The sequence below is a fragment of the Ceratotherium simum genome, chromosome 10, assembly GCF_057802395.1.
Source record: "Ceratotherium simum simum isolate JZ-2026a chromosome 10, ASM5780239v1, whole genome shotgun sequence".
Classification (NCBI taxonomy): Eukaryota; Metazoa; Chordata; class Mammalia; order Perissodactyla; family Rhinocerotidae; genus Ceratotherium; species Ceratotherium simum.
The window spans coordinates 81,792,183-81,817,422 of record NC_141909.1 but is presented as its reverse complement, the minus strand read 5'-3'; the positions used below and the strand labels follow the sequence as shown (position 1 = coordinate 81,817,422).

General features: G+C 40.1%; 1 protein-coding gene and 1 long non-coding RNA gene across 3 annotated transcripts in view; one reads left to right on the top strand and one right to left on the bottom strand.

The window, feature by feature from the left end:
* The window catches only part of EEF1AKMT1 (EEF1A lysine methyltransferase 1), a 54,637-nt gene that overhangs the window by 7,800 nt on the left and 21,597 nt on the right, over positions 1-25,240 (bottom strand). The window contains exons 1-3 of one of the 2 annotated variants that reach the window (XM_087436321.1): positions 11,148-11,263; positions 8,850-9,012; positions 559-641 (exon numbers count right to left, since the gene is read on the bottom strand). In XM_087436321.1, the coding sequence (XP_087292447.1) occupies positions 559-641; positions 8,850-8,993 (227 nt within the window). In that variant the 5' untranslated portion in view covers positions 8,994-9,012; positions 11,148-11,263. Of the gene's footprint in view, positions 1-558; positions 642-8,849; positions 9,013-11,147; positions 11,264-25,240 lie in introns of those variants that run through there. The other variant, XM_087436320.1, reaches the window with a different exon arrangement.
* Positions 705-2,068, top strand: LOC147916194 (uncharacterized). Its single transcript, XR_015553510.1, has 2 exons — positions 705-1,114; positions 1,767-2,068. It is a non-coding gene; the product is annotated as an uncharacterized LOC147916194 (long non-coding RNA).

Sequence of the window (25,240 nt, the reverse complement as noted above, 5' to 3'; positions counted from 1 at the left end):
AGAGACGGAGTATGAAGGGGAGCTGAGCCCTCATTCTCTACTATGGGAAGTCAAGAGATGACGTACAAGTGACCAATCGAGAAGAGCCAACACAAGCGTATGGTTGTAAATACCAAGAGAATCAGCTGAAAGGGAGCTGAAAAGGGAGGCTGAACAACGGGGAAATTAGCAATGGATATTTTTTTGAACACGTCTTTTAAGACCACTGACTTTAAATTATATGCATGCAAAATTTTGATAAAAATAAAAACCAAATTAACAAAAAAGAAAACCTATATTCTTAAAACTTCAAAATGTCAAACATTGAGATTTTTTTCTTTTAAAACCAACTCTAGGGGTTATACCCAGGTTAGAAAATGTTAAAATAAAGAACAGAGTTAAGACATCTTACAACGAATAGATTTCTGAGTGTGTCCCTGTACTCAGTATGAGAGCCATTCTTAATTCCTCCTGTTCTGCAAACCATGAACTACAATTTTTGCAGATTATAGTTCAGACGGACATTTAAAAAATTACTTTAGATTAAAAGACAAAAGACAAAGACAATGTGAGCCTCACCTGCCACCGTGTCCCGCAGCTGTAATTGCTTCCTCTGCAAGCTGCAGAGCCGTCTCCCGACTATACCAAAACTGGCTGAGCTGCTGTAACAGGGGTGAATGGAGACCATTTTAGAATCGGTGTAAATTTTGTTCTTTTAATTTATACCTACTGTACCACTGTGCGTATGTTTAAATTTTTTTCTTTTTCTTTTTAAAACTAATTTTTCTTTGAAATTACTTTAAATTAATAGAAGGCCCTAAATAACTGATGGAATCCAGGCACTGAGTATCAACGGCTGCTAACATCACAAAAGGAGCCAGCCAGTGAATGTTGCTCCTGACGGAAGAACACACTCCACCTTTGTAAGAGTCTTGCCAAACAAAAACTGAAGCTGAATCTGATTAAGCCTCTACATTCAACTATCAATTAACAGAATTACAGACACGGAGGAGGGAAGAGCGTGTGAAACCACGCTGCAGGGACACAACCAGCAAACCCAGTCTGTGCTCCCCGTCCAGGACCTCTCGTCTTCACCCTATAAATGCTTCCTGAATCACTTGTTTTTCCCTCAGGGGTAAGTTGTCTGTTTTTCATCTTGCTCCTTCTATCGTGCTGATTGATTTTCTTTTAAATTTCCAGTGATCCTTAATTATCTACTCACGTTTGTAAATTAGGGATGATTTTAATTTCCCCAGGAGATAAAAAACAAGGCAAGAATGCTTTCGATACTCTTATTCAACATTTTACTGAAACCGGCAAACAGCCATTGATGATTAAGCAGGTAGTAACTATGGGGGATCAGAATTGGCCCCCACCCCCACTAACTAACCAAAGGAATTTGGGATGGGAGGACTGCCCCCAGAACAGGCCATTACCATAGACATCGGGTATCTGAATGGGTCCGTGCCAAGCCCATTCTTAGTTCTGGTTGCCCTTTATAAAAGACATTTACATTTGTAAAGAAAATCTCCATTTGTAAAGGTATCTTCTTCCCTGTACCAGGAAGAAGGAGGGGATGGCCTTACCTAGAAACTTAGAACAGAAGGCGGAAGGCGATGACTTAAATTTGCATGATAAACTTACCCATTGTTAACTGTGCTGTTTAGGGAATGTGCTATCTGACTCCCACTAGGTTCCTACAGGTAACATCCCCCTGGAGCCGGGGTCACCATGGTAATGGGTGTTTGAGCTATTTTTTCAGGAATTGAACCCCTTATCCACTTCAGGCCTGATTGAGACCACCAACCCATCAACTGGGCCCTTTTGACGGCAAGAAGTTGGAACTCCACTCTCAGGGCATTCTAATGCCGCCATTCTGTGAACATGCGTCCTACGAAGAGGCATGAAGCCTGACTACGCTTGCTCAGATCATCAATCACCTCATCTCTCCTCACCTCCAATCATTTCAGACCACCTTGCCCCCTTCCCCTTAAATACCCGAGTCCCTATTTTTGAGGAGGCGGATTTGAGACTTGTTCTCCTGTTTCCACACTTGGCTGCCTGGTGATTAAACCCTCTCTCTCTGCAATCTCGTCGTGTTGGTGATTGGCTTTCTAGGTAGCGGGCAAAAACGGACCTGGTGCAGTAACATTACTGTAAGACCTAGCCACTAATTTAATGCAAGAAAACAAATGAATGAATAACAGTCAAAAAAGAAGTAAAACTGCTAGTATTTGCATGTTATGTGATTGTTTACCTACAAAATACCAAGGGAAAAAATGTTTCCAAAGATAGAATGTACATATTCATTTGGATATATGTACAGTCATGTGCCACATAACGATGTTCTGGTCAATGATGGACTGACTACATATAAGATGGTGGTCCCGTAAGATTAGTGCCATGTATCGTAGGTGTGTGGTAGGCTATACGACCCAGGTTTGTGTAAGTATACTCTATGATGTTCACACAATGACAAAATCGCCCAATGACAAAATTGCCCAGCGACAAAATTGCCTAATGACGCATTTCTCAAAACATATCCACGTCGTTAAGCAATGCATGACTGTATATATGAATTCACGTCGATGTCTATGTCGACAGAAATAATCCATAATCAATCTATAAATCAAAATTGGGGTGAGTTTATTTATGAGCCAAATTTGAGGACCATATAGCCCAGGGCCTTCCTTCCCCAAGGAAAGAAGGGCACCAAAGAAGTGGGGTGTACAGAGCAGTTATATACCGTCAAAGAGCATGTATCACATATGATTGCAGTGTCCCTTTTACAGCAGTCACGAGATTGCCCTGTTAGCATAGCAAGTGACGGAGAGAGCAGGTAGCAGGTCTGCTGTCTCCATGGGTGTGGCTGGTGGCAGGTCTGTTGTCTTGAGTTGGGTGGTCACAGGATGAGCACAGCAATCAAATCCTAGCCTAGGGAGAAATGCTTATCCTTAAGGAAATGCCAATGTTGGGGAAGTTGCATCCTTATCTTAAGGGCGTTTATTCTTCTCTTTGGGACATGTTAATTGCTTAAAGCAGATATACAATGAATGTTCAGAGGCCACAGGACCCTTTTGGAAAAACAAGGTCAGGATGATTAGTTTTACATCAAATGGCTTCCTCATATACTCCAATATATCCTCTTGCTTGCCATCTATTTATCATCCATATCTGCCTCTAGATGTCTATGTCTAACCATTCTTAGCTATAGGAAAAATGCCAGGCTCTGACTCTCTTTCTTTGCCTAGGAAAGCTGGAGGAAAGCCCCTGGGGCACACAGTATGTAGGGGCTTCTGCTTCACTTGATTTGGAAGGCAGTAGAGTTTTCTGATGGCTGGCTACTAAGCTGCCCTTCTCCCTCACTCCAACATTGTCAGGGCACAATGATGTGTTTTGGCTCTCCTGATATCATTCTAAAAAATAAAAATATTACTCTTTAATCAATATGTTACATGAACATGGCTTTAAAAGTCAAAAGCACTCCTAGGCTTATAAAGAAAAACAACAGTCCCCTGCCCACATCTCCGCACCACTGAGTCCCACTCCTCAGAAGGAATTTTCAACTCTTGGCTCTTCCTTTAATCATTGATCCCTATATTTCTTTTCTTTTTTTTTTTTTGTGAGGAAGATCAGCCCTGAGCTAACATCCATGCTAATCCTCCTCTTTTTGCTGAGGAAGACCAGCTCTGAGCTAACATCCACTGCCAATCTTCCTCCTTGCTTTCCCTAAAGCCCCAGTAGATAGTTGTATGTCACAGTTGCACATTCTTCTAGTTGCTGCATGTGGGACGCGGCCTCAGCATGGCCGGAGAAGTGGTGCGTCGGTGTGCGCCCGGATCCGAACCTGGGCCGCCAGTAGGGGAGCGTGCGCACCTAACCGCTAAGCCACGGGGCCGGCCCCTATCCCCATATTTGTAAATATTATGTTTTAAATGCTATCTCTTCATTAACCTACTTTATATTATGTATTTATTACGGTAGATGAGGATTTCACTGTCTCATACACACCTTTCCCCTATCCCTCACCCTCCTGATATAGTTGTAACCTAAGTTTTGGTTAGTTAAAATCAATTATCAGTGTTCACTGCTGAGCCAAGTAATATACTATGATTGCATTTCCTTCCAGTATGGTACCTTTTGTTTTTCCTAGAGTTAATAAATGTATGATTGTTTCATTTGCTTGGCTTCTTTGAACCTACCCCTAATTCTTCCAATGTCCTCTTGCAGCTTGTGAAAAGTGGTGCATGGGAGGCAAACGTCATGAGACTTGCCATGTCTAAAATGTCTTTATTTTATCCTCATATTTTATTTGTAGCTCAGCTGAGTATAGAATCTAGGATGAACAAAATTTTCACTCCAAATATTGAAGGTATTGCTCCACTTTTTTCTAGTTTCCAATAAAGCTACTGAGAAGTGCAATATGACTCGTACTCCTGAGACTTTGTAGGTGACCTGCTTTTCCTTTGGAAAGTTCTAGGATCTTCTTTGTCACCTGTGTTTTCACAATTATCATAATCATATCTTAGTGAGGGTCGCTGGTTTTCAGTAATTTTCTAATATTAATCTTTGAAGATTTCCTCCCCTCTTTGTTTTCTGTTCTATTTTTTGGGAACTCCAATTAGTTGAATATTGAGCCTCCTGGATTTATCCTCTAGTTTTATAATGTTTTCTTTCCTATACTTCATATCATTGTCAATTTTTTTTAATTCCTAGGAGATTTCCTCAATTTTATAAACAAAACAAAACATTATTCAACATAGTATTGGAAGTCCTAGCAAGAGCAATTATGCAAGAAAAAGAAATAAAAGGCATCCAAATTGGAAAGGAAGAAGTGAAACTGTCACTATTTGCAGATGGCATGATATTATATACAGAAATCCCTAAAGACTCCACCAAAAAACTGTTAGAACTTGGGGGCCGGCCCAGTGGCATAGCGGTTGGGTTCGTGTGTTCTGCTTTGGCGGCCCGGGGGTTGCCGGTTTGGATCCTAGGTGTGGATCTGGTCACCACTCATCAGACCATGCTGAGGCGATGTCCCACATAGAAGAACCAGAGGAACCTACAACTAGGATATACAACTATGTACTGGGGTTTTGGGGAGAAAAAAAGAAAAAGAGGAAGATTGGCAATAGATGTTAGCTCAGGGAAAATCTTCCTTAAAAAAAAAAACAAAACTGTTAGAACTAATGAGCAAATTCAGTAAAGTTGCAGGACACAAAATCAATATAGAGAAATCTGTTCCATTTCTATACATTAATAATAGACTATCAGAAAAGAGAAAATAAGAAAACAATTCCCTTTACAATTGCATCAAAAAGAATAAAATACCTAGGGCCGGCCTCGTGGCTTAGCGGTTAAGTGCGCGCGCTCCGCTTCTGGTGGCCCGGGTTCGGATCCCGGGCGTGCACTGACGAACTGCTTCTCCGGCCATGCTGAGGTCGCATCCCACGTAAAGCAACTAGAAGCATGTGCAACTATAACATACAACTATCTACTGGGGCTTTGGGGAAAAAAAAAGGAGGAGGATTGGCAATAGATGTTAGCTCAAAGCCAGTCTTCCTCAGCAAAAAGAGGAGGATTAGCATGGATGTTAGCTCAGGGCTGATCTTCCTCACACACACACAAAAAAAAGAATAAAATACCTGGGAATAAATTTAACCAAGGAGATGAAAGACCTGAAAACTATAAGACATTGCAGAAAGAAATGGAGAAGACACAAATAAATGGAAAGATATTCCATGCTGGTGGATTGAAAGAATTAACATTGTTAAAATGTTCGTACCACCCAAAGCAATCTACAGATTCAATGCAATCCCTATATAAAACTCCAGTGGCATTTTTCACAGAAATAGAACAAATAATCCTAAAATTTGTATGGAACCACAAAAGACCCGGAATAGCCAAAGCAATGTTGTCAAAGAAGAACAAAGCTGGAGGCATCACACTCCCTAATTTCAAACTACATTACAAAGCTATCGTAATCAAAACAGTATGGTATTGGCATAAAAACAGACACATAGATCAATGAAACAGAACAGAGATCCCAGAAATAAACCCATGCATATACGGTCAATTAATTTACAACAAAAAAGCCAAGAATCTACAGCAGGGAAAAGACAGTCTCTTCAATAAATGGTGTTGGGAAAACTGGACAGCCACATCCAAAAAAGTGAAACTAGACCACTATCTTACACCATACACAAAAATTAACTCAAAATAGATTAAAGACTTGAATCTAAGACCTGAAACCACAAAACTCCTAGAAAACATAGGCAGTAAACTTCTTGACATCAGTCTTGGCTATGGTTTTTTAAATTTGACACCAAAAGCAAAGGCAACAAAAGCCAAAATAAATAAGTGGGACTACATCAAAATAAAAAGCTTCTGCACAGCAAAGGAAACCATCAATAAAATGAAAAATGCAACCTACTGAAGGGGAGAAAATATTTTCAAATCATATAACTCATAAGTGGTTAAAATCCAAAATATATAAAGAATTCATACAACTCAGCAAAAAAGCAAACAATACGATTAAAAAATGGGCAGAGGACCTGAATAGACATTTTTCCAAAGAAGACATACAGATGGCCAACAAGTACATGAAAAGATGCTCAGCATCACTAATCATCAGGGAAATGCAAATCAGAACCACAATGAGATGTCACCTCACACCTGTTAGAATGACTATTACCAAAAAGATAAGAAATAACAAGTGTTGGTGTGGAGGTGGAGAAAAGGAAACCCTTGTGCACTGTTGGTGGGAAGGTAAATTGGTATAGCCACTACGGAAAACAGTAATGTTTCCTCAAAAAGTTAAAAATAGAACTACAATGTGATCCAGCAACTCCACTTTTGGGTATTTATCCAAAGAAAATGAAAACACTAATTCACACTAATTCAAAAAGATATATGCACCCCCATGTTCACTGCAGCATTATTTACAATAGCCAAGATATGGAAACAACCGAAGTGCCCATCAATGGATGAATGGATAAAGAAAATGTGGTGTATATACACAATGGAATACTATTCTGCCATTAAAAATTAGGAAATCCTGCCATTTGCAACAACATGATAATGCTAAGTGAAATAAGTCAGACAGAGAAAGAGAAATACCGTATCATCTCACTTATACATGGAATCTAAAAAGAAGAAAAAAACAAGCTCATAGATACAGAGAACAGATTCGTGGTTGCCACAGGCAGGGGTTGGGGGGTGGGTGAAATGGGTTAAGAGTGTCAAAAGTACAAACTTCCAGTTATAAAATAAGTAAGTCCTGGGCATGTAATGTACAGCATGGTGACTACAGTTAATAATATTGTATTGCATATGTGAAAGTTGCTAAGAGAGTAGATCTTAAAAGTTGTCATCACAAGAAAAAAAATTCTGTAACTATGTATGGTGATGGATGTTAACTAGACTTATTGTAGTGATCATTTTGCAACATATACAAATATCGAATCATTATGTTGTATACCTGAAACTAATATAATGTGTGTCAATTATACCTCATTTTAAAAAAAAAGAAAAAACAAAACAAAATGAAGTGTCAAAATTATAAAAATAGTTAATTCCAAGTAGTAGGATTAGGACTAACTTTCATTTCTTTATGTTTTTATATATTTTCTATAACACACACAGATTACTTTTAGAATCAGGAAAAAGTACACAGTATTTAAAAAATTAGGCAGAAGGACAAGAAAATAATGTAAACTACTCAGGAATAATGCAGCACTTCAAGCTTCTGATCTTTACTATGTCCTGAAGCATCAAGCTAGAGCACAAGACCACGCAGAGAAGGGAGAGGGTGAGAAAGAGGCTCTGTGTGGGTGGAACATTTTAGAGTAAATGGAAAGAAACATTTTTATCACAGTCAGTTTCAAATAGATGTTAAACAGGAAAATTTTATATAACTTAGGAGCTCCAGACTCGATATAAAATGTAAAAGACTAAAAAAAAATATATATATATATAAGCATACAAAAGCTTCCTTCCAGTTGCAAAGGGATAGAGAGACAAATCTATTATCGAGGGCACTCATAGACAGAAAATTCAAGCCTCCTCTATTTCTCAACTACAGCCTTCAAAAAATTTAAGTTTCTAGGGGCCAGCCCAGCGGCTTAGCGGTTAAGTCTGTACGCTCCGCTTCAGCAGCTCGGGGTTTGCGGCCCGGGGTTCGCAGGTTCAGATCTCGGGCACGCTGCTCGACAAGCCATGCTGTGGTGGCATCCCACATACAAAATAGAGAAAGACTCACACAGATGTTATCTCAGGGACAATCCTCCTCACCAAAAAAAAAAAAAATTTTTAATTTGTAGATTCCACCTTAGGTTAGGAGTTTCTCTCAACTCATTTTTTTTCTCTTTTAATTCCTACTTTTATTTGGACCAAAAACTACAATTAAAGTACATACTATGCACCAGACACTATTAATATCTTCTTTAAAAGCTCCCTTTCATCAATTTTTCATTACATGTTTAAGTTCAGTTACCCTATTGCCTGCAATGATACAGATTTTTCCCTTTCCCCAAAGACTGCTGAGCTCCATAAAAAACAATCGAATGTGTCAGCATATAAGAAGGAAGCACAAGTTTGTGTTGGACATAATGACATGCCGTTCCCCTATCTGAAAAGTCCCCTCCACCGATCACCAACCAGCCCGAGAGCCGGAACCAGGAAAATCTGCATTTATGCTGTCTTAAAATATTCATGGACTGCCTTCTGTCTCAGCTCCCCAAATAGGTTCAGCTCCCGAATGCTCAGCAGATAGATTTGGGCATTAGGTGGGATACAGACAAACACTGTGCTGGGTGCAGAACAGGCTCCACACTAATACTTCCTGATAGATGTGGAATGCATTTACTTACCCAGTTCTCTTTTATTATTCCAACGTTATATTTATCATCACCGCCTGGGTCAATTTCTTGCTTCTGCTCAGCATAAAATTCCTGGAGAGCTGCTAAGGTGTGGGAAGACAGCTGGGGGATATCATCATCTTCAGAATCACTCATTTCACAAATTGTCTATAACCTGTAGATAAATAAGTACAAGTGTTGTAGGGTTTTTTCTTTCCTTCCCATCAAATAACAATTAAAAAGTTTTTATCTCACAGCAAGGATCCAAACTGAAAGTGAGTTTTATAAGGGAAACACATATTTAAATGAGATCAAACATCCACAGAGGCTTCCACTGAACTACAGTTTAACAAATGCAGACTTTTCCTTTAAATGTATTCAATTTTTACAAATGAGATTTTCATTTTTTTTTTTTTGTGAGAAAGATCAGCCCTGAGCTAACATCTGCCAATCCTCCTCTTTTTTTGCTGAGGAAGATTGGCCCTGGGCTAACATCCATTCCCATCTTCCTCCACTTTATATGGGACACCGCCACAGCAAGGCGTGCCAAGTGGTGCCTCAGTGCATGCCCAGGATCTGAACTGGTGAAGCCCGGGTTGCCGCGGCGGAGCACGTGCACTTAACTGCTTGCGCCACCGGGCCGGCCCCGAGATTTTCATTTTTTATGATTCCTTGCAGAATGAAACTTTTACCATAAATTATCTAAAGACATTTTGCTTTCTTCTGGTACCCCAATGGCCACGTGCAGACATTTCACAGTAAAGTCTCCAGATCAAAGATCTTTTCATGCTTAAATGTCACTGTTTAGGTGGTCTAAGGCTCATGGGTGTTATTGATAGGATAAGCAAAGGATAGATAAAAAGGAGGGGCATAGAAAGAGATATGAAACACAAAAGGGATGACAAGGAAAAAGAGAAAAAAGTAAAACAGGGAGGGAGATGAGGAAGGTGGACTGTAGGCACTGATGGCCAGGTACAGTTACTCCTCGTGGTGCTACCTGGGGCTGCCAAACTGTGAGGCTAAGACACAGCTCCCCAGGCAGCAACTCTGCCCACCACTCCTGACAACTGCAAAGGTCAGGGGCTTCCCCAAACCACCCTCATGTTCAATAATTTGCTAGAAAGACTCACAGAACTCACTGAAAGCAATTATACCCACAGTCACATTTATTACAAGGAAAGGATACAAATTAGACTCAGCCAAAAGAAGAGATGCACAGGGCAGAGTCTAGGAGAGTTCCAAACAGGACGCTTCCACTGCCCTCAGGACCCGTTACTGTCCCAGCATCAACATGTGACAACATGCATGGAGTTTTGCCAACCTGGGAACCTCGGCTAAGCTGCAGTGTCCTGTTTTTATTCAGGCTTCATTATGAAGGCGTGATTGATTGAATTATTGCCCACCTGGTTGTAATGTCTCCAGTTCCCCCATCCCTGAGGTCGGACTGATATGGCCTTTGTTATCGATGAATAACAAAAATATTCTGAATAGTCCCAAGTGATAGACTCGGGAAAGTCCAAGTGTTTACAGGCTACCACCCAAGAGCCATGACAAAGGCCAAACCTCTCCCTGGGTAAGGTCAAATTCCTTACTACACAGGTACCAAACACATTTTTAAATCAAAGTTATCTAAGAGCACAAAAAACAGCATCCTATTTCATTTTTAAAATATTATGTCTAGGGCTGGTCCCATGGCGAGGCAATTAAAAGCTCGTGCTCCGCTGCTGGTGGCCCGGGTTCGGATCCCGGGCGTGGACCGATGCACCCACCGCCTGTCAGGCCATGCTGTGGTGGTGTTCCATATAAAGCAGAGGAAGGGGGGGAGTCAAGATGGCGGCGTAGGCAGACTCTGAACTCACCTCCTCCCATGGACACAGCCAATTTACAACTACTCGTGGAAAAATTACCCGAGACAGAACTGAAAACTGGATAAGAGGAACTCCTGCAACAACGGACAATCCTAAGTGAGGTGGAAGAGGCAGAGGCTCCCTTCTGGAGAGGAGAAACGCCACCTTCACAAGCCGCCAGCTTCACGGCCGCCGGGAGCAGCTCACAGGTACACACCCTCCCTGGAGGCGCCGGGCCCTGAGCCGGGAGCGTCCCCGCTGTAGGCATTTTGTGGACCCAGCACAATCGAGACCAGTGGCATAATATCTGACTTTGCCTGCTACTAAAACATTGGGGAGTACCCCCAGAAAACCCGGTTCACAAAGAAACTAAAACCGGCTCTTAAAGGGCCCGCGCGCAAACTCACCAGTTTCAGACAGCATCCTAAAATCACCAGAAAGAAAGGTGCAAAAAGAGACTCACCTAATAGGCCCTGAGTGCATCTCGGTGAGGGGTGAGACCTCTCCAGGGACTGGGACATTGGCGGCGGCCATTGTTGTGGTCTGGTGTGGGCGTGCTGACACAGACGCCATTGGAGTTCTCCCTGAGGCCTGCTAGCCCAGGGTCTGCCCCACCCGCTAGAGCACCGATTTGGTCCAGCTCAGCCAGGGCAGGCAGCCCACCCTAGAGACTGGCCCCACCCAACAACAAGCCCTCAGGCAACTTGTGGGCCTGCATAGATTGGTGACTGGATTCTCTGCAGCCTGGCAACTGAGCCGACTTGAGCGGGGCAGGGTGTGCAAAGGAGCGGGGGGAGAGTGTGGGGCGGTGGCGGAGTGTGTGGGGCTCCCGCTGTGGAGAGACTGGGTGTGCTTCGGGAGGTTGGGGCACACACACGGGGCAGGACTGTGTTGACTGTGTGTGTGGACTTGTGGGCGGCAGGGCTTGTCAGCTGCAGAAGACTTGTGTTTCTCAAAGACCCACATAGGGGGTTTTCCCCACCTTCCAAAGCCTGAAACAATTGGGTGCTCCTGTGCCTGAGGCCAGCCCCACACAGCTGCAATCCTCAGAGAGCTGACAAGAGACCTAATAGGCTAGAGGCTTACAGCAATTGTAAGGCCCCGAGCCTAACAACCTGCCACGCTGGGGGCCTACTCACTTAAAAGAAATACTGCAACACAAATATGGTATTAGAACTTGCAGCCAACTGTGCTGGGGCTCCCCACACCTGATAAAGAGACTGAAGGGCCCACAACAACTACAAGCAGCTGAGCATTACAACAGCTGGTGAGGAGCATAACTTGGCCTCCCTGGGCACCTACAGGGAGGGCAAACAGGCCACAACAGAAGGACACACGTAGCCCACATAGGGGTCACCCCTGGAACATTGAGAACCAAGGGAAGCACACTGCGGACCTCCTAAGGCATCACTCCCATAAGGTCACCTATCCAAGAGCAGGAGACGTAGCTGACCTACCTAATACGTAGACACAAGCACAGGGAAAGAGGCAAAATGAGGAGGCAAAAGAATACATTCCAAGTAAGGGAACAGGACAAAACCCCAGAAAAGGAACTAAGTGAAACAGAAATGAGCAACCTACCTGACAGAGAGTTCAAACTAAGAGTGTTAAGGATGCTCACTGATCTGGGGAGAAGAATAGACGAACTCAGTGAGAATGTCAACAAAGAAATGGAAGATATAAAAAAGAACCAATCAGAAATGAAGAATACAATACTGGAAATGAAAAATTCATTAGAGGGACTCAAAAGCCGAGTAGAGGATACAGAAGAACGGATCTGTGAGCTGGACGAAAGACTAGAAGAAATTACCCAAGGTGAATAGGTAAAAGAGAAAAGAATTAAAAAGAGTGAGGACAGTCTAAGGGACCTCTGGGACAACATCAAGCGCACTAACATATAAAGTAGAGGAAGATGGGCACGGATGTTAGCCCCGGGCCAATCTTCCTCAGCAAAAAGAGAAGGATTGGCATGGATGTTAGCTCAGGGCTGATCTTCCTCACACACACACACAAAAAAAACAAAACATTATGTTTAAATTTTGCAGTAAGTAATGTGTTGAAAATCAGCCAAGATTCTTCAAAAGCTTCGTCAAGTTGCTCCCTTCCTACGCCAAGGCCTGTGTGGGTGTATCTGATGACTGTCTTGGCCTCAGGCCTGCGCCACCAAGAGCAGCTGGAAAAGCAGGCCTCTAATATGCAGGATTCCCCAGGCTTAGGAAGAGTGTGCAAAAGGTGCTGAGCAGTTGTTTAAAATGAGAACTGCCTGCTAGATGCTGCTTTTGTTCTCCTTTTCAAAATCAAAGAGCTAGCCCTTCCGCCTAGGATCCTAAAAACAAAAACAAAAAAACATCGTATGTACCAACTAAGAACAAACCAATGTATTTTCATGAAGTACAAATAGCTTGTTGACTCTTCTTTCCTTTCTTCATCAAAGCCATATCTGTAAAAGCTTGCAATAAACATCTGGTCTCAGGTTAAATCTAGAAACATAAATAAGCGCTCTACGAACAAGCAGTTTCCCTCTAGGAAGAAAAGGAGCAAAACACAAGACATATATGATGGATTTATATAAAGTTCAAAAACAAGTATAACCAAACTATGTTATTTAAGGAAGCATATAGGCCTATATTTATGAAAGATAGATTGATTTTGTTATCAAAAACCTCCCCAAATAGAAGACTCCAGGCTGAGAAGATTCACTGGTGAGCTCTATCAAACATTTAAAGAAGAAATATTAATCATTTTATCATCCAGAAAACAGCGGAAAAAGGAATACTTTCCAACTTGTTTTATGAAGCTACTGTCAATCTAACATGAAAACTTGTCAACTATTATAAAATAAAATCACAGACTAATATTTCACATGACCATAGAAGCTAAAATTCTTTATAATATATTAGCAAATTGAATCCAACAATATATAAAAAGGATAATACATTTTGACCAAGTATAGTTTATCCCAGGAATACAAGGATGATTTAATACAGGGATCAAGTATCAAAAAATACCCCTAGCTGGACAGTAGTTACAGCTGTAAAAACAGACTTTATTCAGGATTATTGTAATATGGGAAAAGAGACTTCAGTATAGAACTGCGCTCAATAAGTACAGCCTGGATAAAAGGTAATTTATAGCCAAGGAGTAGGGTGGGGGTGGTGGAAAATTACTAAGAGGAAACATGGAGTAAGGGGAATTCTGGCTAAACTGAATTAACGGGATTCTTGCTGAAGACAGGCCAGGTGATCAGAGATCCCCTGGGGGCCGGTAGGGGATGAAGAACCTGATCAGATACTGAGGGTGATCAGATACCAAGGGTGGGGGTTCTGGTTAAACTGATACAGCAGGGTTCTTGCTAAAACTAGATTTTACAAGGAAGTGCACAGGTGGGCCTAGGAGAAGGTTCAGGAGCCTGACTAAAGATGAGTCAAGCAAAGAATCTTAGTCACAGGCAACAAGGGCCTGCAGCTTGTTTTTGTAAATCAAGTTGTATCGGAAAACAGCCATACCCTTTTGTTTACATATTGTCTACAATTGCTTTTATGATAAGCCTAAAATATTTACTATTCAGCCCTTTACAGAAAAAGTTTGCTGACCCCTGGCTTAACAGCATAAAAGAAAAAAGCCATATGATCATTTGCATTGATACTACAAAAGCATTTGACAAAATTCAACATCCATTCATGTTAAAAACTGAGCAAACTAGGTATGGAAGGGAACTTAAGTCTGAGAAAGGGCATCTACAAAAAATATAAAGTTCATATTTTACTTAGTGGGGAAACACTGAATGCTTTCTCTATCAGCTCAGCAACAAGGAAGAACACCTTCTCTCACCACTTTTATTTAACATTGTCTTGGCCTTTCCAGTTAATGCAAAAAGGCAAAAAAAAAAAAAAAAAAGCAAGCATAAAGATTGGAAGGGAAGAACTGTCGCTCTTTGTAGACATGATTATTCCCAGAGAAAATCCTGAGGAAACACAAGCCTCACCCAGGTGATCAATGTCAGTGTCCATGGTGATAAGTCATGTCAACACGTATCCTTGATATGTTGTGAGGAGAAGGCACTTCACCTTTATGGTCTTCCCCCCAAAAACCCATAATCCCAGTGTAATCATGACAAAAAAATCAGACAATCCCCAATTAAGAGACATTCTACAAAACACCCGACCAGTACTTGTCAAAACTGTCAGGTCATCAAAAACAAGTAAAATCTGAGAAACTGTCACAGCAAAGAGGAGCCAAAGGAAACATGATGATTAAATGTAATGTAGCATCCTGGATGGGATCCTGGAAAAGAAAAGGGATATTAGATAAAAACCAAGGAAATTTGAATCAAGTATGGACTTTGGTTAATAATAATGTATCAATATTCTTTCATTAATTGTGACAAATGTACCACACTAACATAAGATGTTAATAATAGGGAAACTGGGTATAGGTATATAGGAACTCATTGTACTATCTTTGCAATTTTTCTATAAATCTAAGACTATTCTAAAATAAAGTTTATTTTTAAAAAAAATTTTAAGGAAGCACCACCAACCTCAACAACAAAAACTACTAGAACTGATAAGTGAGTTTATCAAAGTTTCAGAGTACAAGATCAATACAGAAAAATTAACTGCATTTCTGAATTATAGCAGCAAACAAACACAAATAAAATTTAAAAGCAATTTTATATAAATAGTGTAAAAAAGGAACATATTTAAAATAAAGATTTTATAAGATCTCTATACTAAAAACTACAAAGCTGAAAGAAATTAAAGACCTAAATAAAAAGAGAAGTATACTATACTCATGAAGTGGAAAAATCAGTACTATAAAGGTGTCAATTCTCCCCCAATTGATCAATGGGTTCAACATAATCCCAAGCACAGTTTTTCATCTATTTATTTAAAACATAAATTGACATGCTGGTTCTAAAATTTATTTAAACAATCATTTACTGAAGGATATTAGGATTAATTCCAGGTTTTGGCTATTATGAATAAAGCTACTAGGAACATCTGCACGCAGGTTTTATGTTTTTATCCTGGATTAATAAAGCTTTATTTATATATACATCAAACAAATCATGGCACTAAACCATTTATCAGTATTTTGGCTAGCTTATATAGCCTCAGTATGGGAAACAGACAGCCAAAACAAGACTAGACAGATAACAGAAGTAAATCAAAAGAATGGCCATGCTGATGCGAAGGTCGTGATATGGATATGCTCTCTAATGTGGGTAACAATTTAAATCAGCATAATCTCCTTTTGAAAAGGAATCTGACATTCTGGACATAAGAACATTCTTCCTTTGTGACCCAATTCTCATTCCTAAGCTTTTTATTTTGAAATAGTTATAGATTCACAGGAAGTTGCAAAAATAATACAGAGAGGTCCATGTATCCTTCACTTATTTTCCCCTCAGTGGTAACATCTTACATATTTTACAAAACGAGGAAATTGACAATGGTACAATCTACAGACCTCATTCAGAGTTCACCTGTTTTACACACACTCGTTTGTGTGTGTGTAGTTCTATGTAAGGCTAACACATGTATAGATTTGTGGAACCACTTGCAACAGACAAGATACAGAACAGGTCCAGCACCACAGAGATTTGCTGGACATCCTTTTAGCGTCATACCCCTCCCTGCCTCCATTCCTAACTCCTGGAAAGCACTAATTTGTTCTCCATTTCAATAATTTTGTTGTGTCAAGAATTTTATATAAATGGAATCATATTACATAACCTTCTTTGATTGACTTTTTTCACTCAATATTATTCCCTTGAGATTCACTCAAATTGTGGTGTGTATCAAAAGTTCACTGCTTTTTACTGCTGAGTAGTAATCCATGGTATGGCCGTACTTTGTTTAACCATTCACCCACTAAAAGACATCTGGATTGTTTCCAATTTTAGGCTATTACAAATAGAGCTGCTATGAACATTTATGTACAGGTCTCTGTGTGGACACAAATTTTCATTTCTCTGGGATAAATGTCCAGGATTATGATGCTGGATTGTATGGTAAGAGTAAGTTTATTTTGAGAACATCAAAATGATTTATTTCATAATGGTGAATTATAAAAGATGGTCTCATCAAATTAAGAACTGAATTCCTGAAATACGAAGTTCACTGTGGCCAGAGAAGCTGGAGTTCTCTTTGTAATCATGTAGATTATTTTAGAAATATTCAAGTAATCTGTGCAATTTTAAAAACAGCTTTATTGAGATATAATTCAATTACCATACAATTTGTCCATTTAAAATGTATAATTCAATGGCTTATAGTATATTCAGAGCAACCATTACCACAAATTTTAGAACATTTTCATCACTCCCAAAGGAAACCCCATGCCCATTAGCAGTCAATCCCTATTTCCCCACCCAAACTCAGCCAAAGGTAACCACTAATCTACTTTCTGTCTCTATACATTTGATTATTCTGCATGTTTCATACAAACGGAATCATATAATATGTGGTCTTTTGTGAAAGGTTCTATGTTTAGTTCTTTAAGAAACTACCAAACCTTTCCCCAGAGTGGCTGTACCATTTCACATTCCCACCAGCAACGCATCACACCAGGATTTGGCATTTGTTATTTTTGCCATTTCAGTAGATGTGTGGTGCTATCTCATGGTAGTTTCAATTTGCATTTCCTGAACACTTAATAATGTGGAACATCTTTTCATATGCTTATTTGCCATCCATATATATTCTGGTGAAATATCTGCTCATTTTTTTTGGTCTTACTGGACTGTGTTTTTACAGTGGAGTTAAATTTAGAGTTCTTTATGCAATTTTATATATATTCTAGATATAAGTCCTTTGTCAGATAGGTAGCTTGCAAATATTTTCTTCCAGTCTTTAGCTTGTTTTTTCATCCTCTCCAGTGTCTTTTATGGGGGCAAAATTTTTTAATTTTAGCAAAATCAAATACATCAATGTTTTCTTTTATGAATCTTGCTTTTGGTGCCATGTCTAAGAAAGATTTGCCAGGGCCTAAGTCCCAAAGAATTTCTGTGTGTAAAATTTCTCCAAGAAGTCTTATAGTTTTACATTTAAATCTATGATCCATTTTGAAATAATTAATTTTCACATAAGGTGTGAGTTTTAGGTCAGGTTCTTTTGGGGGTTGGTGGGCAGGGAGTCTGTGGATGTCCAATCACTCTGGCACCATTTGTTACAAAGGGTATTTTAAAAATTGCTTTTCTAGGGCTGGCCCCATGCCGTAGCAGTTAAATGCGCACACTCCGCTGCTGGCGGCCCGGGGTTCGGATCCCAGCCGCGCACCAATGCACCGCTTGTCAGGCCAAGCTGTGGCGGCATCCTACATAAAGTGGAGGAAGATGGGCACAGGTGTTAGCTCAGGGCCAGTCTTCCTCAGCAAAAAGGAGGATTGGCATGGATGTTAGCTCAGGGCTGATCTTCCTCATACACAAAAAAAAATTTTGCTTTTTTGCTTTTGTCAAAAATCAGCTGGGCATATTTGTGTGGGTCTATTTCTGGGTTCTATATTTTTTCCAGTTGATCCACATGTCTTATCTCTCTGACATTACCACACTATCTTGATGACTGTAGCTATACATTAATTCTTAAAATTAGGTAGCATGAGTCTTCCTATGTTATTCTTATTCAAAATTGTTTTAGGTAGTCTAGTTCTTTTGCCTTTCCACATAAATTTTAGAATGTTTGCCTATAGTTTCAAAAAATTTTGCTGGGAATTTATTTGATAGGAATTGTGTTAAATCTGTGTATCAATTTAGGGAGAATTGACATCTTTACTATGTTAAGTCTTCCAGTGCATGAAGCATGGTACATCTCTCCCTTTATTTAGTTCTTTGATTTATTTCATCAGCCTTTTAAAATTTCAGCATACAGTTTCTGTGCATGTTTTGTTAGATTTATACATAATTATTTCATTTTGGGAAAGTGACTGTAAATACTGTAAATATTTCAAATTGGGAAACCATTGATTTTTGTTTTGATCTATCCTATAACCATGAGGAACTCACTTAGATTAGTTCTAGGAGCTTCTTTATGTATTCCTTGGGATGTTCTACTTAGAAAATCATGTCTCTGTAAACACGGAGAGTTCTATTTCTTCCTTGCCAATCTGGTGGATAGTTCTATTTCTTCCTTACCAATCTGGATGCCATTTATTTTCCTTTTCTTACCTTATTGCATTGGCTAGGACTTACAGTACTACGTTGAACAAGAGTGGTGAAAGCAGACATCCTAGATTTGTCCCAGATCTCAAGGAGAAAGCATTAAGTCTTTCACCATATTGGCTGCTGGTTTTTTGTACATGCTCTTTATTGAGGAAGTTCCTCTTTGTAGTTTGTAAGAGTTTGATCATGAATGGGTGATGAATTTTTCAAATGCTTTTTCTGCATCAATTGATATGATCATGTGATTTTTCTTCTTTAGCCTATTGATATTATGGATTACATTGATTTTCTAATATTGAACCAGTCTTGAATTCCTGGAATAAGTCCCACTTAATTGTTGCTATAGACTGTTTGTGTTCCCCCAAATTTATATGTTGAAAAGGAATCCCCAATTTGGAGTTGGGGCCTTTGGGAGGTGATTAGGTCATGAGGGCAGAGCCCTTATGAATGGGATGAATTCCTTTATAAAAAAGACCACTAAGAGGATTGCTGGGAGGATGGTGGCATAGGCGAACTCTGAACTCACTGCCTCCCATGGACACAATAAATTTACAATTACCCTTGGGAATAATTTCCCCTGAGAGAGAACCAGAAACTGGGTAAAACGAACCCCCACAACAAGGGACAGCACTGACTGAGGTGGAAGAGGCAAAAATACCTTTCTGGAAAGGAAAAATCCACATTCCACCCACAGCGCTTCACGGCTGGGAGCAATCTTAATGTACGAAACTTTCCCTGGAGGAGCAGGGGATATGAGTGGGAGAGCTTTGCCACAATAAACAGCTTTTGAACCCAGCACAACCAAGATGAGTGTCATAACATCTGGCTTTGCTGGCTATTAAAAACAATGGGGAATACCCCAGAAAAGCTGTCACACACAAGAGAAAGAAAAGCCTGCTCTTAAGGGCCCACGCACAAATTCACCTGTTCTGGAAAGCAATGAAAAATCAACAGAATGCAAGTTGCACAGTCCTTTGGTGAAAAGAGACTCACTTGATAAGCCTGGGTGCATCTCAGGCAGGCAGGAGGTGGCTGGGACCACCTCCCCAGGGACTGAGACACTGGCAGCAGCCGTTATTGTGACCTAGTAAGGCATGCTGACACAGAAGCTGGCAGACACCACTAGAGTTCTTCCCCTGGCCTGTTAGCCCAGGGTCAGCAACACCCACTAGAGCACTGATTTAATTCAGCTCAGCCAGGGCAGGCAGCCCACCCTAGGGACTGGCTCTATCCACCAGCAAGCCCTCTGGCAACTTGTGTGTCTGCAGAGACAGGGTGTATGGGATCTCTGCAGTGGGCAGGTGGGTCCACTTCTGTGGTGCAGGGCGTGAGCAAGGGGTGGGCTGCATTGGCTGAGTGTGTGGGGCCTCTTCAGCAGGGTGAGTGGGTCCGCTTCAGCAGGGCAGGGTGTGTACACAGGGAAAGACTACATTGACCCAGTGTGTGGGCCTGCGGGTGGTGGGGCTTGTCAGCTGCAGCAGACTTGTGCTTCCAAAAGCAGCCACATAGGGGATCTGCCCAACCTTCCAACACCTGAAACCATTGTGTGCTGCCACGCCTGGAGCTGGTCCTACCCAGCACTACTGAGAGCTGAAAACAGCCTTGCAGGCAGGAGGCCTACAGCAATTGTGAGCCTGTGAGCCCAGCAATCACCTGTGCTGGGGGCCTACTCACTTAACAGCAAAACTGCAGCAGGAATGTGCTATTAGACTTTGTAGTCAACTGTGTGGGGGTTCCCCACACCCGATAAAGTGACTGAAGGGACCACAGCAGCCACAGACAGCTGAGCATTACAACCGGCCAGCCAGGGAGATAGCCTAGCCTCCCCATGCACCTACAATAAGAGAAACCCCACACAACAGAAGGACACATGTAGTCCACACACAGGGCACTCCTGGAACATGTGGAAATGGTGATGAGACGGAAGCAGGCTGCTGGGTCTCATACGGCATCTCTTACATAAGCCCACTTCTCCAAGGTGGGAAGACATAGCTGATCTACCTAACACATAGATATAAGCACAGAGAAACAGGCAAAATGAGGAGACAAAAGAATATGTCCCAAATAAGGGAACATGACAGATCCTCAGAAAAAGAACTAAACGAAACAGAGATAAACAATCTACCTGATAAGGAGTACAAACTAATAATTATAAAGATGCTCACTGATCTTGGAAGAATAATAGATGAACACAGCGAGAACTTCAATAAAGAATTAGAAAATATAAAAAAGAACCAATCAGAACTGAAGAATACAATAATGAAAATGAAAAATTCAGTAGAGGGAAACAAAAGCAGAGTAGATGATACAGAAGAATGGATCAGCAAGCTGGATGAAAGACTAGAGGAAATCAGCCAAGCTGAACAGAAAAAAGAATTAAAAAGAACGAGGACAGCCTAAGGGACCTCTGGGACAACATCAACTGTACTAACATCCATGTTATAGGTGTTCTAGAAGGAGAAGAGAGAGACAAAGGGGCAGAGAATCTATTTGAAGAAATAATTGCTGAAAACTTTCTCAACTGAAGGAAGGAAAAAGACATCCAGGTACAGGAAGCACAGAGAACACCAAACAAGATGAACCCAAAGAGGCCCACACCAAGACACATTATAATTAAAATGTCAAGAATTAAAGATAAACAGGGGCCAGCCCAGGGGAGTAGTGGTTAAGTTCACGTGCTCTGCTTGAGCAGCCTGGGGTTTGCTGGTTCGGATCCTGGGCGCAGACCTACGCACTGCTCATCAAGCCATGCTGAGGCAGCATCCCACATAGAGCAACTAGAAGGATGTACAACTATGACATACAACTATCTACTGGGGCTTTGGGGAGAAAACAGGGAAAAAGGAGGGAGATTGGCAACAGATGTTAGCTCAAGGCCAATCTTCTTCAAAAAACACCCAAAATAAAAAAAAAATACATAAAAAAAAAGAATTAAAGATAAAGAGAGAATCCTAAAAGCTGCAAGAGAAAGGCAACAAGTTACATACAAAGGAAACCCCATAACATTATCAGCCCACTTCTCAGCAGAAACCTTACAGGCTGAAAGAGAGTGGCACAATATATTTAAAGTGCTTAAATGAAAAAACTTACAGCCAAGAATACTCTACCCAGCAAGATTATGATTCAGAATGGAAGGAGAGATAAAGAGCTTTCCAGACAAGCAACAACTAAAGAAGTTAATCACCAATAAACCAGCCTTTCAAGAAATGTTAAAGGGACTTATTTAAGTAAAAAAGAAAAGACCACAAGCAGGAATAAGAAAATTATCCAAAAAAAAATTCATCACTGGGAAAGGCAAATACACAGTAAAGGTGGCAGATCAACTACCTATAAAGGCTAATATGAAGGTCGAAAGGCAAAAGTACTAAAATTATCTATTTCCATGATAAGAGGTTAAAGGATACACACACCAAAAAAAGAGGTTAAACACGATATTAAAAACATAAAATGTGGGAGGAGGGGAGTAAAGGAGTACAGCTTTAAGCAAGAGATCATACTTAAGAGACCATCAACTTAATATAGATTGCTGTTTACATAGGTTATTACAATATGAACCTCATGGTAATCACAAACCAGAAACCTATAATAAATAAACAAAAAATTAAGAGCAAGAAAACTAAACCTAATACTAAAGAAAGCCATCAAAACCACAAGGGAAGAAGGCAAAAGAAGAAAGGAACAGCAAAGAACTACAAAAACACACAGAAAAAAAAAAGCAAAATGACAATAAGTACATATCTATAGTTACTTTAAATGTCAATGGACTAAATGCTCCAATCAAAAGACATGGGGTGGCTGATTGGATAAAAAACAAGACCCATATATATGCTGCACACAAGGGACGCACTTCAGACCTAAAGACACTCACAAACTGAAAGTGAAGGGATGGAAAAAGATATTCCATGCAAATGGCAATGAAAAGAAAGCTGGGGTAGCAATACTTACATCAGACAAAATAGACTTTAAAACGAAAACTGTAACAAGAGACAAAGAAGGGCACTACATAATGATCAAGGGAACAACGCAACAAGAGGACATAGCACTTGTAAATATCTATGCACCCAATAGGAGCACCTAAATATATAAAGGAAATATTAACAGACATAAAAGGAGAAATAGACAGTAATACAATAATAGTAGGGGACTTTAACACTCCACTTACACCAACAGATAGATCATCCAAACAGAAGATCAAGAAGGAAACATCTGCCTTAAATGACACACTAGAACAGATGGACCTAGTAGATATATACAGAACATTCCATCCCAAAACCGCAGAATACACATTCTTTTTGAATGCATGTGGAACAGTCTCCAAGACAGATCACATATTAGGCCACAAAACAAGTCTCAATAAATTTAAGAAGATTAAAATAATACCAAGCATCTTTTCTGACCACATTGGTATGAAACTAGAAATCAACTAGAGGAAAAAAACTGGAAAAGCCACAAATATGTGGAGATTAAACAGCATGCTACCGGGCCGGCCCCGTGGCTTAGCGGTTAAGTGCGCGCACTCCGCTGCTGGCGGCCTGGGTTCGGATCCCAGGCACGCACCGACGCACCGCTTCTCTGGCCAAGCTGAGGCCGCGTCCCACATACAGCAACTAGAAGGATGTGCAGCTATGACATACAACTATTTACTGGGGCTTTGGGGGAAAAAATAAATAAATAAATAATTATAAACAGCATGCTACTGAACAACTATTGGGTCAATGGAGAAATCAAAAGATACCTGGAGACAAATGAAAATGAAAATATGGCATACCAAAATTTATGAGATACAGCAAAAGCGGTTCTAAGAGGGAAGTTTATTACAATATAAGCCTATCTCAACAAACGAGAAAAATCTCAAACAATCTAACAGTGCACCTAAAGGAACTAGAAAAAGAAGAACAAATGAAGCTCAAAATCAGTAGAAGGAAGGAAATAATAAAAATGAGAGCGGACGGGCTGGCTTCGTGGACTAGTGGTCAAGTTTGGCGTGCTCTGCTTTGGCGGCCTGGGTTCACGGGTTCAGATTCCGGGTACGGACCTACATCCCTCGTCAAGCCATGCTGTGGCAGCAACCCACATATAAAAAAGGGGAAGACTGGCACAGATGTTAGCTCAGGGCTAATCTTCCTCAGCAAAAAAAAAAAAAAAAATCAGAGCAGAAGTAGAGACTAAAACAACAATAGAAAAAAAATCAATGAAACTAAGAGCTGGTTCTTTGAAAAGATAAACAAAATAAAAAACCTTTAGCTAGAATCACCAAGATAAAAAGAGAGAGGCTCAAATAAATAAAACTAGAAACAAAAGAGGAGAAATTACAATGGACACCTCAGAAATACAAAAGATTATAAGAGAATACTATGAAAAGCTATACGCCAACAAATTGGATAATCTAGAAGAAATGGATAAATTCTTAGATTCATACAACCTTCCAAAACTGAATCAAGATGAAATAGAGAATTTCAATAGACCAATCACCAATAAAAAGATCAAAACAATAATCGAAAACCTCCCAAAAAATAAAAGTCCAGGATTGGACAGCTTCCCTGGTGAATTCTACCAAACATTCAAAGAAGACTAAATACCTATCCTTCTCAAACTCTTCCAAAAAACTGAAGAGGAGGGGAAGCTTCCTAACTCATTCTATGAAGCCAAAATTACCGTGATACCAAAATCAGACAAGGACAACACCAAAAAAGAAAATTACAGGACAATATCATTGATGAACACAGATGCAAAAATCTTCAACAAAATATTAGCAAACCAAATACAGCAATATTAAACAGATCATACACTATGATCAAGTAGGATTTATCCCAGGGATACAGGGATGGTTCAACATCTGCAAATCAATCAATGTGATATAGTATATTAACAAAATGAAGAATAAAAATCACATGATCATCTCAATAGACACAGAGAAAGCATTGGACAAGATACATCATCCATTTATGATAAAAACTCTGAATAAAATTGGTATAGAAGGAAAATACCTCAACATAATAAAGGCCATATATGACAAACCCACAGCGAATATCAATGGAGAAAAACTGAAAGCTATCCCTTTTTGAACAGGAAGCAGACAAGGATGCCCACTTTTGCTACTCTTATTTAACATAGTATTGGAAGTCCCAGCCAGAGCAATCAGGCAAGAAAAAGAATTAAAAGCGATCCAAATTGGAAAAGAAGAAGTGAAACTGTCACTTTTTACAGATGACATGATTTTATACATAGAAAACCCTAAAGAATCCACCCAAAAACTATTAGAAATAATAAATGAATATAGCAAATTGCAGGATACAAAATCAACATACAAAATTCAGTTGTGTTTCTATACACTAACAACAAAGTAGGAGAAACAGAAATTAAGAATACAATCCCATTTACAATTGCAATAAAAA